Genomic DNA, 15,000 nt, shown 5'->3' on the forward strand with positions numbered 1-15,000 from the left:
CACGCCCACGAAAGGGCCGGAAATGGAAGGGACTACTGTATATCATAAACAGGTCAAACTATGTTGTACTAGACATCGGCTTACACTCTAATTGTGAGACAAACCCTCAATATTGGCTATGTAGAACCCCTAAAGATTTACACAGTGTGTTATCCCGTGTGTCGTAAACCGATCGAGGGACGTCGTTTCAAATACCTAAAGTAAACAAGCAAGCAAAGAAACACAAAACAACAGAAATATGCAAGAACTGTGCATTCTCGAAGGTACAATAATTTAATATCAGTTATAATGCTCATGCGTGTTTAGGCAAGTCTCCTTTCGGTAAATGCAGTGCACGTAAATATTAAGAGACCGTTGAATGAATTAAACTACTTACCTTATGGTATAGATTAAGCAGCAACAACATTCATCTGTTCGGTCGACGCTACCTGCTACACTGACTTTACTTTGGCACAGTGTCTACTTTTACCTGCACATACATAGCTTGTACTTAGGCCAAAAAAAAAAAATTGTCTGTTTAGGGTAACCCGACCGACCCTATCGATTTGGCGCCGACCCAAAAACTGTTTTTGGATTTCAAAAAAAAAAAAAAAAAAAAAGAGGTAAAAATGCTAAAAAGAGACATTTGGCGTTTCTTTCTCTCCCTTTCTCTCTGTTTTATTTATACGTTAGTTTTGAAACATGTATTCATCAAATATAAGAAGTGAATGTTCAGCCATAACATAGCATTTACACACACACACACACACACACACACACACACAAAAAAAAAATTTACCTACCTACCGACCCTACTTTTTTTGGTCATGTTACCCTAAACAGACAATATTTTTTTTTTGGCCTTAGCTTTAAACTTCCTGATGGTCCGTGTTTTGCCGACACCCACCTATTTATATCAGTGTATAAGTACATGTAGCAGTAAAATGTAATCGAGTTATCTGTTGTATTGAGGGAGGTAGTAAATATCAGACGTGCGTGCGTGTGTGTGTGTGTGTGTGTGTGTGTGTATGTGTGTGTGTGTGTGTATGTTAGTGTGTGTGCGTGTGTGTTAGTGTGTGTGTGTGTGTGTGTGTGTGTGTGTGCGTGTGTGTGTGTGTGTGTAAGTATGTGTGTAAGTATATGTGTGTGTGTAAGTGTGTGTGTGTGTGTGTGCGTGTGTGTGTGTGTGTATGTATGTGCGTGTGTGTGTGTGTTTGTGTATGTGTGCGTGTGTGTGTGTGTGTGTGTGCGTGTGTGTGTGTGTGTGTGCGTGTGTGTGTGCGTGTGTGTGTGTGTGTGTGTGTGTGTGTGTGTGTGGAGGGTTGGATGGGTGGGTGGGTGCTTGTGTGTGCTTGAACGAATAAGACGGCGGTGGTTTTCCTCGTAGATGAATCAGTATATAGCACATGCATTTCCTTAAACAGATCGTGTTACTGACAACTAAACAGAGAATTCCCGATGGCTTGCTTGACTTAATGTCCAAAGTAGGCAGTTTAGGGTATGGAGAATGACCAGGAAACCAAACGAGCCGTTAGGCATATGTTTTATATATATAGAATCTATATATGTGACCCTCCACCACGAAATGAATCGCATGTCACCTCGCGCGGTTCTGCGCTGGGCTTAATATAAGTCCGGGGAGTGTCTGGTAACAGTGTGAGGGTCACCTTAGTCACAGGTTTATAACCCAAACAGTTCGCTCTTCTTTTCTAAAACGGTTTTCACCACTGGATAGAGCATAACAAACTCTTTAGGAAAATGTAAAAATATGAAAATCATGCAAAGGTGACATGCGACTCATACCGTGGTGGAGGGTCACATATATCAAAAGTGACGGAGTAATACCAACTATACCTTGTAAGAAGGTTGTTAAAGGCTGCCCTTTACGTAGCGTTCATTAATTAATTCCTATTGTTTACATGTACCAATAATGTTATAAAACTGTACCTAAGGGGATATAATAACGATTGGCTGTAGCTTTCGAACACAGAAAAAAATTATTTCAGTATTGCAAAGTGGTGTTGATAGTGTCGAATGTAAACAGAACAGTCTCAAAGTGAAAGTGGATGTTTTCCGGAAATTGCGAAGTTTTTATTTTTTTTTTATTTTTTTTTTTTTTACACCTGTTCCTTGTCTTTTTCACACGTCAGTTGCGGGCTTTCAATCCCGAAGGCTGATTCCGAGTAACTACGAACGTAATCGGAAGTTCCGATGTTTACCAAGTCAAAGAGCCGAGTCGAACACTATCCTTGCGTCATCCAGGGAGATACTGTACAGATCTCTGCGTCATCTTTGACTTTGCAAGCAGCTTCGGAGATTTCAAAACAACGTTTTTGCCCCAAAAAAGATTGTGGGCTCTTTTTTTTCCTCCTCAAGTTATTTTGGACGTTGAGCGTGGTTTGTCAGACCTATAGCGTTTCGGTTTTTAGTCAAGTTACAAAATGGCAGTCCAAGGCAAGGAGCGAAGGTGATCAATTCGGAAAGAATCTCCAATGATGTTTGCTAATGCGAGAGAATTGGGACGGGCGAACCATTGCATATTAACCAGAGGTAAGTTTCCATGTTTCGTTTTATACTTTGAGTGGGTCTTTGCGAGTATGTGTTGCAACATGTGTCACTCCGCTCACTGTCACTGACAGTCACTGAGTGTCATGTCAGTCTCTGACAACAACATTGGATGCATGTACCTGTACGTGTGTATCCTTGCCTTACGTCAGGTACGAAGATAGTTGCCCTGTACAGGGATTTCCTCATTAATGTGGAGAAGATTTTAAAAATCCTTTTTTTATAGATTGAATCCAACTTCCAAGACAGTGAATAAAAAATCAAAGCTAGTGCTGGTCAAATGTTTTAATGTTAGAATTAAAAATAGATAACCTTCTCGGAATATAATTGCAAGCAGGTTGGAGGCTAGTTCAAGAATCAAATTGCTGACTTACCCAGGCTGGCTGGTTACAGTGCGTTTCTTTGAAAGGCAATCAATGGTTCTACTGCTCTGCTAGTACTCACCATTATGAAATTTAGTGATGTTCCCATGATTGGTACTTCATCTATTATTTTATTGCAGGTCTCCTCTCAGCTGAAAAAGCCAACCGATTGCTGCATGGCCAGCGACGAATCAGGTAAAAGGTTTTATTATGTACAACTGTCAGTGTCAGTGTTATGACATACAGTGTGTTTTTTCCTTCCCCTCTCTCTCATTCTCAAGTTCTGGTCAGAATAACTCATGTGGAGGTGTGCGTGTGTGACTGTGAGAGAGACTGTGAGAGAGTGGTGTTTTTTTTTTATAATTCAGGTTCAGGGATAATAATAAAATAATGAACACCTACTGACTTAGACTCCAAACCGCAAGCTCTTAGCCTTATTTCACCAGTATGGTGATCACTTCCTCCCGTATTGGAACCATTACTAATATACTAGAAGCGCATGACTTTCAGTGTGTATGTTTGATTAAAAAAAATGCATTGCAGTAAACACTGTCACTGTCAGGATATAATTATCTCAATGAAACTGTGTGTCAAGTTCTATTATTATTTTCCTTTTTTGAGTATGTATAACATGTATATATTATGCATGTGTGTGGAGCACAGAGAGCGTAAAACTTTAAAAGGAAAATAATAATAGAACTTGACACACATGATTCCTATGATAATGTAGGACAGTGGCATTGATATCTTTCTAGAATAATATGTCGTTTTACATTCAGTGAAATTTTGACTGAATTAGTGAACTGAATGTATTCAAATATGGTGACACAGACATGTATACAATGTAGACAAGTTAAAGTTGTATGTGTGTACATCACTACATGTTCTGTAGCTTACAAGTTACATTGAAAACAGCCTTGACTATAATGGAAATCCACTTAATCACTGTCTTTGGGGTTCCAACAAAAATCAGACGCTGTAGGGGGGGGGGGGGGGGGGGGGGAGTCGGGGGATTTTATTTGAACTTGTCTACCAGGGAAAAAGAATGTTTAAGCTCTTGGCATTTATGTGGGTTTAGTGTGTGTATGTGTGTCAGTTACAAACAGTACACAACTTATTCCTTTATACTCATACTTAGACTTGTTCTTGTCGTTGTGTTTAAGATCCGTTCCTTTCTCATTCATTTGTCAGTAGTGACTGAAGATGACGAAGACCTGGCCAGTGAATGTGGATGAAAAGCAGTGCTATCCAAGTCCAGCTATGATCGATGGGGAAACTACAGCAACAGCCGCAGAGGATCACCGGACAAAAAGAACTGTTTCCCAGTATTGTAAATGTCCACTCAGTATTGGTTGTATTGAGCATTACAACTTGTTGCTATTGTACATTTTTGTCAATGTTTTAAAGGCCCGCTACGCCTCACAGGGCCGGACTAGGCTAAGAGGAGGGGGGTGGGGGGGGGGGGGTTGCCAGTGGTGGTCCAGGGGGATGTTCCCCTTGGCGGGGTCAAGGGGCAGAGCCCCTATAGCTCTTTCTCACTAGCGAGGCCGGAGGTGTGCACGAGTTTCGTCCCTTTGGTTCGGTAAGTTCCGGTTAAGATAGAGGCGGCAGTCGAGCGCATGAACGTGAAAGAATTGAAAGATTTTCTTCGGAAACATGGCCAACTTGTCAGTGGAAAAAAAGAAGAATTAGTGCGCAGAGCAAGAGGCACGTTTCAGCTGCGAAAAGATGGCAAGGATGCTATCGATAATGCTGTGGAAACAAATGATTCAAGTTAGCATTTGACAGACCACTTCGACTGTCAGTGTCACGAACTTGTAGCCTATGTGTTAAATGTTATCAATAATTATTGAGCGCACGCGGAATTTGTGCGTGAATCAGTGAGTCCTTTTGATGCTTGGTAGTCATGCATTTATTGTTGTTAACTGGATGTGCGTGTTGTCTAAGGCTAATGTCAGACGGAGCTCGCAAAACACGAAACAAAAGCCGAACAAAAGCAAAACAACACACAAAAGCACCATGTTTTGCTTTTGTTCGGCTTTTGTTTCGTGTTTTGCGAGCTCCATCTGACATTAGCCTAAGAGCAGTTTCACATTACCAGTTCATGGCTCTTTTATGTTACTTCAGTTGTTTTACTTTACATTGTTTACCAACTTTGTTAAACTGCTATTGTTTGTATATGTTTTAGATAAATAAAACCCAAACTGTATCAACTGCGTCTGTTGAAGTGTGTGTGATTATCTGTAAAACAAGTCATTCATCAAGCTTCAGATTCATCATGTCTTTATTCTTTGAATACATATATAATTATATAATACACTGCATTGTCGTTCCTCGGCAAATATTTCAGCCAACTGTGAATAAAAAACAAAATGTAATCACACACAGGTAATAAATATTTTTCCCTTAAAAACATAAAAAGCATAGATACACACCACACAAACCCTATTTATAATTTCATGTACATAATCCCACGTTACAAAATAGTGCACTCCTTACAACACACGCTCACACCTGGTTGGTTTGCGTTCAACTTCTCAGACATATTCAGGCATGAAAATTCTCCGTATTTTCCGTATTTTTGAAAAAAATAAACCGTATTTTTTTATTTTTCGTATTTTTCCTTTTTTTAAAATTGTTTTTTTTTTAATTTTTTCTTATTTTTTATTTTTTTTTTTTAATTTTTTTTTTCCTAGTCATAGTTATAGTAAAATAGTTTTGGGGCCATGTTTGAATCCAATTTTAAGGCTCAGATAGCCCCAGATTGCACCAAATTGCACCCTTGAAAAAAAAAATTCCGGGGGGGCATGCCCCCGGACCTCCCTAGAAGTCTTGGCGCTTTGCACCTGCGAAACTTGGCGCTTCGCGCCTGTGAAACTTGGCGCTTCGCGCCTGCGAAGCTTGGCGCTACGCGCCTTCGAATTTTGTTTTCAGTTTTTTTTGTTTTTTTTTTCAGTTTTCATGCCTGATATTTTAACTGGATACAAAAATTTGGAGTACAAACCAGCATCAGTTTTCATGCATACTAGTTTTATAATTTCTGTCTTCCATGCATTGGGAATGTAAGCATCAATGAGTGACATACACAGAGTCAATGACTGAGATTTATAGTGACACTAGAGACTACAGTCATACTGAGACACGGCAGTCCTTCTTACTGTTACTGTTTCACACAGACAAGAGCAAAATGCACTAATGATTGAAGGAAGTATGTTGTACAACAACATTCTTTTACACTTTTATGTACATGAACAAATAATACCCATCTGATTAACTAGACGAGAAAGTCACTCTGTCAAGTTGCACAAAATCTTGTCATTTTCTAAAAGAAAGAGTACATGTAACACGTAGGCGCTGCTCCCAAGCTCTTTTCAGTTGCTTGTTTGTTGGAAGTTTATGTAGCCTGACAACTCTTCCTTCAATAATTTTTCCACGATATTAAATTTATGGCAAATGACACAGTACTGCTTTCCACCACCACACACTCTGAGCGAGCTTTCTTTCAGTGCAGACGCCATGATGTAGAAGATACCGGAACTAACCCAGCGTTTCTCCTTCGTTGAAGAGCATGGAAAGATAACTCGTACTTGACTAGAAGTGAGAAAGAGCTATATTGTGGGGGTCAAGGGGCAAAGCCCCCTGAAGCTGATGGGTAGGTCATATTCTGAGATAGGAAAATGGTCGCTCCTTGCATGAAACGGCATAAAATAAACAATCATAAAAAATGTTTTAAATAAGTGAGGTACATGTTTAGGGGGGGGGGGTTGCGCAACCCCCATACCCCCCCCCCCCCCCCCCCCCCCCGCCGGTAGTCCGGCCCTGCCTCATTTAAAAAGTTGTCCTATCGTTTTGAACTGAGCGCTGTCATTGTCCCATTAGAACTCCATTCCTTTGGACGGTGCAATAATATTCTATATTTTTCTCTCAAGATACACATTTTCAAAGAGACCGAGAGGTGAACTGAAGTTGTGCAGTGCGGATCTTGCGTTTTTGGGAATTCCAAACCGTTTGTGATATGAGCTGTTTGGGTACACCTGTCTGCAGCACATTCAAGTTAGGAGTACGGGAGACAACTCCAACTGACCATAAGTCTTGCGTCTGCTTTTGTTTTCAGTTCAAGACATTTTGACAAAGCGCATTGAATTATGCCACCGAAATAAAACTAAGGCCTGTCCACTTACAAAAACTGCTGGGTCAAAGTTCAGTAAATCTTACTTTTTCTTAAAGGTACTGAACTTGTCAAATCCAGGTGCACAGAGCCCCTGGGGCTTTTAGTCATACCTCAGGCAGCTATCCGTTAGAAGAACTACCAAGTTTCATTGACTTGCACCCAAAGAGTCAAGAACTGCGATTTTTTTACGAATTAATTTCGTACTCAGACCCGGCTGGTCTTGACCTATTTTTGGATCTAAATTTAGATCAGGTAGATCACCACATCATGCACAAAAAGACACGTCACTAGCAAACTATGTCAGACGTCATCATGAGTTTGTGTAAAACAAAATGGATGCCGGAATCACTCAGTTGAATCGAACTCCGACCAAACACCACGTAATAACTAGGTTAATTTATGCACTCGCGTGAACAAGAAACTGTCGAGCTTCACAGATGTCGTCATTGGGTAGTTTTGGGTTTGTTTTACTACCATAGGAGGATTTTTGAACTGTAAATGCACTCAGCTGTAACAAAAACGCAAAAGGAAGGCTGTGAGCTGCACTGTGCCTTTAAGGAAATGTGCGGCAGTAAAATTGAATTCGGATAATACATGGAATAACCTGGTTTTCTGCATAAAATAAATAAAACAATTGTGAATACTTCTTCTGCGTTCGTGGGCTGAAACTCCCATGTACACTCGTGTTTTTGCACGAGTGGATTTTTACGTGTATGATCCTTTTTACCCCGCCATTTAGGCAGCCATACGCCTCTTTCGGAGAATTGTGAATACTGATCGACGTAGAGTGCCATTGGAAACAGTCGTTACATTGGATTTCTAGGAAATTGTTTAACAGCGACATCATACATCAGAAATTCCTAATATTTGGCACAAAGATACACATGTATCAATCTACAATCATATAGAACGATTTTTGACAACAGACTACAGTTGAATTTTGATATCTTTTGTCATGAGGATGAACGAATTTCTTACTGCATATTCATTACAATAATTAATTTAAATTCAACTGTAGTTTTTAACAAAAAACACGTTCTTTATGATTGTAGATATAATACATGTGTATCCTTAAATATTATGAATTTCTGATGTATGATGTTGCTGTAAAACTGTTTTCTAGAAATCCCATATGGCGCTGTTAATGCTAGATTCCATAGCAACAGCAGTCTATATCCATCCACAATGTTTTCATTCATTTTAATAAGTCACTTCAAGAATTAACCAGAAAACCAAGTTATTCCTTGACTATTCTTCAAGTTTAAAGGCACAATGCAGCTCACAGCCTTAGTTTTGCGTTTTTGTTGCAGCTGAGTGCATTTACAGTTCAAAAATCCTCCTATGGTAGTAAAACAAACCCAAAACTACCCAACGACGACATATGTGAAGCTCGACAGTTTCTTGTTCACGCGAGTGCATAAATTAACCTAGTTATTACGTGGTGTTTGGTCTGAGTTCGATTCAAATGAGTGATTCCGGCCTCCATTTTGTTTTACACAAACTCATGATGATGTCTGACATAGTTTGCAGTGACGTGTCTTTTTGTGCATGATGTGGTGATCTACCTGATCTAAATTTAGATCCAAAAATAGGTCAAGACCAGCCGGGACAGAGTCCGAAATTAATTCGTAAAAAAATCGCAGTTCTTGACTCTTTGGGTGCAAGTCAATGAAACTTGGTAGTTCTTCTAACGGATAGCTGCCTGAGGTATGACTAAAAGCCCCAGGGGATCCGTGCACCTGGATTTGACAAGTTCAGTACCTTTAAGTTTGGTAATTTTACTGCCGCACATTGCCTTAAGTCATAAATAAAGGGTTCCAGTAACATACCATTCTTCTTTATTGATTATGAACTTTGGAAGGTTAGATTTTGGAATCAGTTTTTTTTAAATATTTCCTTGATGTGTTGTAATAAGATCAACCGTCTGCTTGGACATATACTAAAGATCCACTACCTGGCTGCGGTCTGCGGAAAATCGATTAATTCATAGACAAATATGCCTTACAGGGAAGCAGCTAGCCAGTTGACTGTACGTGTGTTTGTGTAGAGGTGTTCTTATTGCATGTTCAAGCCAGGACAAATGGTGACCTGAAACATTTACACATTACACATGTATGCAGGACTGCTACTTTAAGCTTAGGTGCAAGTGTGATGATATAATTATTTGTTTGACTGATTATGGGCATTAAAATAAAACTGCAAAAAGAATACTTACACTTGAGATCTGATTTTGTGCGTGTCTGTGTGTGTGTGCGCATGAGGGTGTGTGTGGGCCATTTGACATACTTGCAGAAGAAACCAACAGAGGTAACTGATAAACTGCATTTATTAACACAAAGAGGTAAACAAAGTGAGTTCACACATTTCACAAAAGTAAGAAAAGGCAGTCTCACATGTGTGATAGTCTAGGAATACCAATGCATTCACAATATTTAGTACTCACATGAATGGCCCAAGAAAACTATAGGCTGAGAATGCAAGTTCTAATTTGGCACATTTGTACATGTAGCTGCATCCACTAGACATATAATCCATCTTACAATAAAAAAAACTAGTGGTTAGGACATAGGCCTGAAAATCTCAAGGTCCTAGGTTCGAATCTCTGCAGAGGCATTTACTTTTTTCCCTTAGTTAAAATAAAAATGCTCAATCGAGAGAGAGCAACCGTAAAGTTACCAGCGTAAAAGTAAAGTGTTGAATGCAGCTGTAAAGGTCATGCCAGCAGTGTGGGTCAGTTCTGGTAGCTCTGTCAGCACAGAATGGACTGAATCTGATCATCATCCTCAGCAAAGCCAGGCACCACTCTGCAAGCTGCCTGCACGTCATATCTCGGCACCTCACTTCCTGGAAAATAAAGAAAATGTATTACTGAGCACATTCAGACTGCTGTGCGCTGATGGAGATATGTTTTTGGTATTGAGAAGAGGGTGTGTGGTGGGGGTGCCGGAAGGTAGGTAGGAAGTAATACATGTACTTGTTCTTCACACAATCAGTGGGATGGAGAATGGTGTGGGTGATACTGACAGTGACAACTATTAACTAAACTGCAAACATTGTTCTGTAATTACAGGTGCCATCATTCCTTCCTGTGAAAACCATTTATTTATATATACTTTCATCATTAAAATTAAAAAGAATCTTTCATCATTAAAATTAAAAAGACTTCCTCACAAGAACCTTTCTAACGACATGATATCTTGTTATGCTGCTGATGTGAGCGGTTTTTCTGGAATGTGATGGAAATTTACTATTTTTTTAATTGACAGCATGAGCCCTCATCCCACACACATTCCCTATTTAGCGTTGACACCTTACAGTTTTGTTGAGAAATGTGATGTGAAGTCATTCAGAAAATTCTAACACTGCGCAGGGGCAGTCAGGGTGTTGATACGTTTTACTATATTATATAACTCTTATTCCATGTAAAAAATTAAAAAAAACTATAAAAAAACTGGCCAGATCTGTGATTGTGAGCCAAGAAAAGGGCTGACTGTATTTAAAATAATTCCAGTAATGAGTAAATCTTTCATTCTAGCTATTTCATGTTTTACTTTCTTGCATCACAATAGTTCAAATCAATGTTCATACAAACAGCATAATGCATTTTATGAGTATAGGGTTGCAACAAACTTTAAGATGGGAAGGAGAGAGAAAATAAAGATATCTGTACCATTATGTATACAAAGTACATCATACCAATTAGTGAATTACCATGCAGTATGCACAGTATTACTATGCATCTTCAAATGTATGAATAATTTCATCTACAAAGTACTTGTAAATGTAATACAATTTACAAAGAACAAAAGACTGCTGAATGATCTACATCAGTACATGCATGTTTATAGCTACAGACTACCATCACCAATACCTTATAAATGTGTAACTTACTCTTAGTCTGTAATGTAAAGCACCACGCCAAGTCATCCTGATACCTCTCCAGTGCATGTATCCATGTTTAAAGGTAAACTGTTGGAACTGAAAGACAGGAGCTGTATGAATGATGCACATCACCTCTGGTTTCTCGGGAGGCCTGAAAAAAACCATAACAATATTAACATAACTATTAACATGTCTTGAAAATGAAATAAGTACTATTTCAACTTCACTATCAGAGCCAAATCACTCACTAATTCAGTAATTGTTTTGTTTATTCTTTTACAACCATAGTTCATACACTGATACAGCAACATTTGATTCTGTGCATATAGATTAAAGATCAAGCATTTTCTAAACTTGAGTAAAAAAAATAAGAACACAACAAGCACACACTCTGTGACTCACAGTCACACCCAGTTACTCAGTAACACACACATGACATACACAACAGATGAATCTTGCTCAGTTCTACAAAGGCCACGTTTGCAATGGCAGGGATGTCGTTAGGCGTCGGACATCGGACATTTATCGATGAAAATCCCCAAATGTCCGATTCACATTGCCGCATGTCGGTCTGATGTCCTATCGTTTTAGCCTGAGCGTGGTCATTGTCCGATATGTACTCCATTCCTTCAGACAGCGCGATATTCGTTAATTTTCATTTCAAGATACAAATCTTCTAAAAGACCGAACGCTCTCGTGTTCAGCTGACACTGGAGTTGCCAGTGCGGGTCTTTTCTTTTGTCGGGAATTCCCGAACCGTTTGCGGTATGCGCCGTTTGGGTATAACCGTCTATTATAGTGGATTATTTTTAGATCAGTGCATGCTGCAGGAGTACGGGAGACAACTCCAACTGACTAAATTTGTCGTCTGCTTTTGTTTTCGATACGAGACGAAGCACTGAATTATGCCGCTGAAAAAAACCCCTAAAGCCTGCAAAAGATCAGCATTAGATCAAACCGATCATTTTGTTTTTCAACTTTTATCCAAATCATGCAGTTTGTAATCAAAGTAAGAGCTCTGAAGTTGTTCATGTTGGTTTCTTTGTTGTGGTTTCTTTGAAACTAAACAAATACAACATTATACACACACTGTGTTGATGTATTTACTATATTATGTGTGTGTTCTACAGCGCGCGCGCGTGGGTGTGTGTGTGTATGTGTGTGTGTGCACATGACTTTGGAACAATTCCATGGAATGTGTTATAAGCTGTTTGGCGCAAATTCATAATGTCCTATTAGACTTTCTGAAAGCGGTCAAATGTCCTATTGATGCTGAAGAACTCAGGACATTTGTCCTATAGGTATGGATTTGTAGCAACATCCCTGCAATGGTCATGTGTTGGATTTTAAAAACAATAACTTACCTGCTGGTTGATCCAAACCGATGATTGAAAATCAGTGAGAGGAAAATGTCCGAGGCTGATGATACTGCCTGTGCCTGTGGTGGGAGGGCGTTCCATTCGCCAATGGTGCGAGGAAAGAAAGACTGCTCTCTGTATGATGTTATGCAGGCTGGGAGTTTATGACCAAGCAATAGACCGGAACCACCATCACCCAAGCGTAGCAGATTCATCACCATGCTGATGTTGGCTACCTATCACTAAGAAGAAGAAGAAGAAGCCTCAGCATGGATTGAGCGAGTGCTGAGTGCATTCTTTTCGCTCTATCCTATTAATTCACACATTGACCCTGCAGCAGTGACGATCATTTCTAGATTGCAATCGGCAAAGTTCGTAGCTCGGATTGCACTCATTCCAGCGCTACCGTGTACTGGGTCAGCGAGACACGAACGACAACTCAAATCGATAAGCATCCGAACACATCGGAACTTCCGTTTACGTTCGTAGCTACTCGGAAATAGCCTTCGGGATTGAAAGCCCGAAATTGACGTGTGAAAAAAAAATTCGCAGACGGGGAGGATCCTCGATAGCTCACAGGGTATATAATGTTTTCCGCCGTTTTTTAACTATTCGAAAAGTACCCTATGACACGACTCGAGTGGCAAAGAACATTCTCTGCAATTCCTGTCTCAGTCCGTGCAGCCGTTTCGGGTCCTATTGTCATCATACAAACATACACACAGACACACAAGAACCAGCTTTAAAAGTTAGATTATGTAAGAACCATGTGAACCAGTGATTTTTTCTTATGTACATCAGATACTACAGTATTTCTGCCTTATGAAAAGCTATATTTCAAAAACAAAACTAGAAATTTGAATTTTGACCACTTTTCCCCCTTGCTGTCACCAGTACTGAAGAACAACTCATATACAAAATGTCCAGAGAATTAGCAATATATCTAACATTGAGTGACTATGTGACGATATCTTCTGCTATTGGTCTGTTTCAACAGTGATATCAAAATCTCGACCTCCGGTCTCGATTTTGATATCACTGTCTCAACAGACCATAGCAGAAGATATCATCACACAGTCCGTCAATATTGGGTATAATTGACAGTTATCAATTATAGACATCAGATTATTGAACGAAATCCCTTCACTGCGCAGAAAGCAGACAGACTTGATTTTCAGAAGCAGGGGCGGATTAGGGGGGGGGAGGGGGGGAGGGGTACAGGGGTTCCGGACCCCCCCCCCCCCCCCCCCCGGCTGTCAAAAAAATTAAAAACATTAATACTAACTTTAAAAGAAATAATGAGTGGCTGCTGACACCAGTTGATCATGTTTAAAATCAAGGATAAGCCATAAATTGTTCATAAAATAGCTAAAACCCTTCACCCCCAACCGGGCCTTGCCCATGTACCCCACAAGGGGTCTACCCCTGGACCCCAGGTTGTAATCCCCCCCCCCCCCCCTGGCTTAACTGCTCCGTCCCTGAGAAGGATGCCCTTGTACGTATCCGTGGTGGTGCAAGTGATGGCTTACACGAGCAGGATTATGCCTTTAACTGTGTGATATGTGAAATCTCATTAATGTAACGGTATAATTTGCTTTCCTTGTAAGCGATGTCTTGCCCCACTACAGATATGTCTGGGATTTTACATTAAATAAGAATATCTTGCTACGTTGACACGTGTCAAACATCTACACCCTGCCTACTTCATGTGCAGAGTGGGAACCTTTTTGTACAGCGATTTCACGTCTCTGAATCGCTGCCAAATGCACTACACTAGGTCTAGCTTTCTCAGCTAGGTTAAGAAGTTCCGGGTTGTAAAAAGACACACGCACACCAACAGCCAGGTTTCATTTAAATATGCCTGACCGAGGACAGCAGTGAAACAGAACTTGACAGATATGAGAAACGTGCATTCATGGCCCACCTGACTGACCAGAGATGTCAGTAAGAGGCGTCCCTGAGGCTTCTCTGGAGTTTTAAGTTGACCATCATTTTCGTCGTAACACTCAATATTTACCAGAGCATAACGAACACGATTAAGAATAGCACATAATCCTTTTAAAACAAGATAGCACTAATCATCATAGTTCTCCGTGAACACTCGATGAAAGTTGCTATGTATTTAGTTTTGATGTTTTAAACAAAAAACTGCACCAATGGCCCCTCAGCAGGACTATGCCTACCTCGTTTTTCAAGCAATGAACATTTATAATATTTCTTTCTTGTATCATGAGCAACACATCATACCTCAATCACACATGTTAATCGTAACAAGATATTAAACAGAACAGTTTATTATCTAAGACATGTATATGGCGGGGGAGGGGGGGGGGGCGAATGAATAGCAACAACTTATTTAAAAGTATATAAGCCACCTTAAACGTGTTCCTACCTTATAGCGAGAAGAAGTTCGCCAGTATATCCTCACAGCCAAGGCCAGAGACTCAACTGACTTAGCATGCACACGTACCTACCTGCATGTGTGCATTTAACTTCCTCAATCGTTCGTATCGTGTTCACGTCTATTGTGGCGACATCACGATATTGCACGGAGCAGGTCTTTCTTCCAAGTATCGAATAACAAGTGTGTTCTCAAAATCCAAACCGGATGAGTTAGTGTTACGTGTTTTGCACATTATTTTGCTTCTCGGTCTATTAATACGGTACTTGAATGTCGGTTTCT

General features: G+C 40.0%; 2 protein-coding genes and 2 long non-coding RNA genes across 6 annotated transcripts in view; 2 read left to right on the plus strand and 2 right to left on the minus strand.

Annotated features, from left to right (window-relative positions):
- LOC138971043 (uncharacterized) overlaps positions 1-14,803 on the minus strand; it is a 53,144-nt gene extending 38,341 nt beyond the window's left edge. The window contains exons 1-2 of one of the 2 annotated variants that reach the window (XR_011457151.1): positions 14,710-14,799; positions 377-469 (exon numbers count right to left, since the gene is read on the minus strand). This is a non-coding gene — a long non-coding RNA (uncharacterized lncRNA). Of the gene's footprint in view, positions 1-376; positions 470-14,709 lie in introns of both variants that reach the window. The other variant, XR_011457152.1, reaches the window with a different exon arrangement.
- The window catches only part of LOC138971029 (uncharacterized), a 417,720-nt gene that overhangs the window by 71,011 nt on the left and 331,709 nt on the right, over positions 1-15,000 (plus strand). The window lies entirely within an intron of this gene.
- On the plus strand, positions 2,148-4,375 carry LOC138971042 (uncharacterized). Its single transcript, XR_011457150.1, has 3 exons — positions 2,148-2,529; positions 3,047-3,101; positions 4,098-4,375. It is a non-coding gene; the product is annotated as an uncharacterized lncRNA (long non-coding RNA).
- On the minus strand, positions 9,386-12,576 carry LOC138971039 (uncharacterized). The gene is made up of 3 exons (XM_070343642.1): positions 12,324-12,576; positions 11,092-11,110; positions 9,386-9,921 (listed from the first exon to the last, which is right to left on the minus strand). Exons 1-3 carry the CDS (start codon positions 12,536-12,538, stop codon positions 9,724-9,726), a joined length of 432 nt encoding a protein of 143 aa, XP_070199743.1. The 5' UTR covers positions 12,539-12,576; the 3' UTR covers positions 9,386-9,723.

This window comes from Littorina saxatilis, linkage group LG7 (assembly GCF_037325665.1).
Source record: "Littorina saxatilis isolate snail1 linkage group LG7, US_GU_Lsax_2.0, whole genome shotgun sequence".
Taxonomy (NCBI): Eukaryota; Metazoa; Mollusca; class Gastropoda; order Littorinimorpha; family Littorinidae; genus Littorina; species Littorina saxatilis.

Bases quoted from the DNA above. Each gene is read 5' to 3' on its own strand.
- LOC138971039 (XM_070343642.1), bottom strand. From the start codon at position 12,538: ATGGTGATGAATCTGCTACGCTTGGGTGATGGTGGTTCCGGTCTATTG.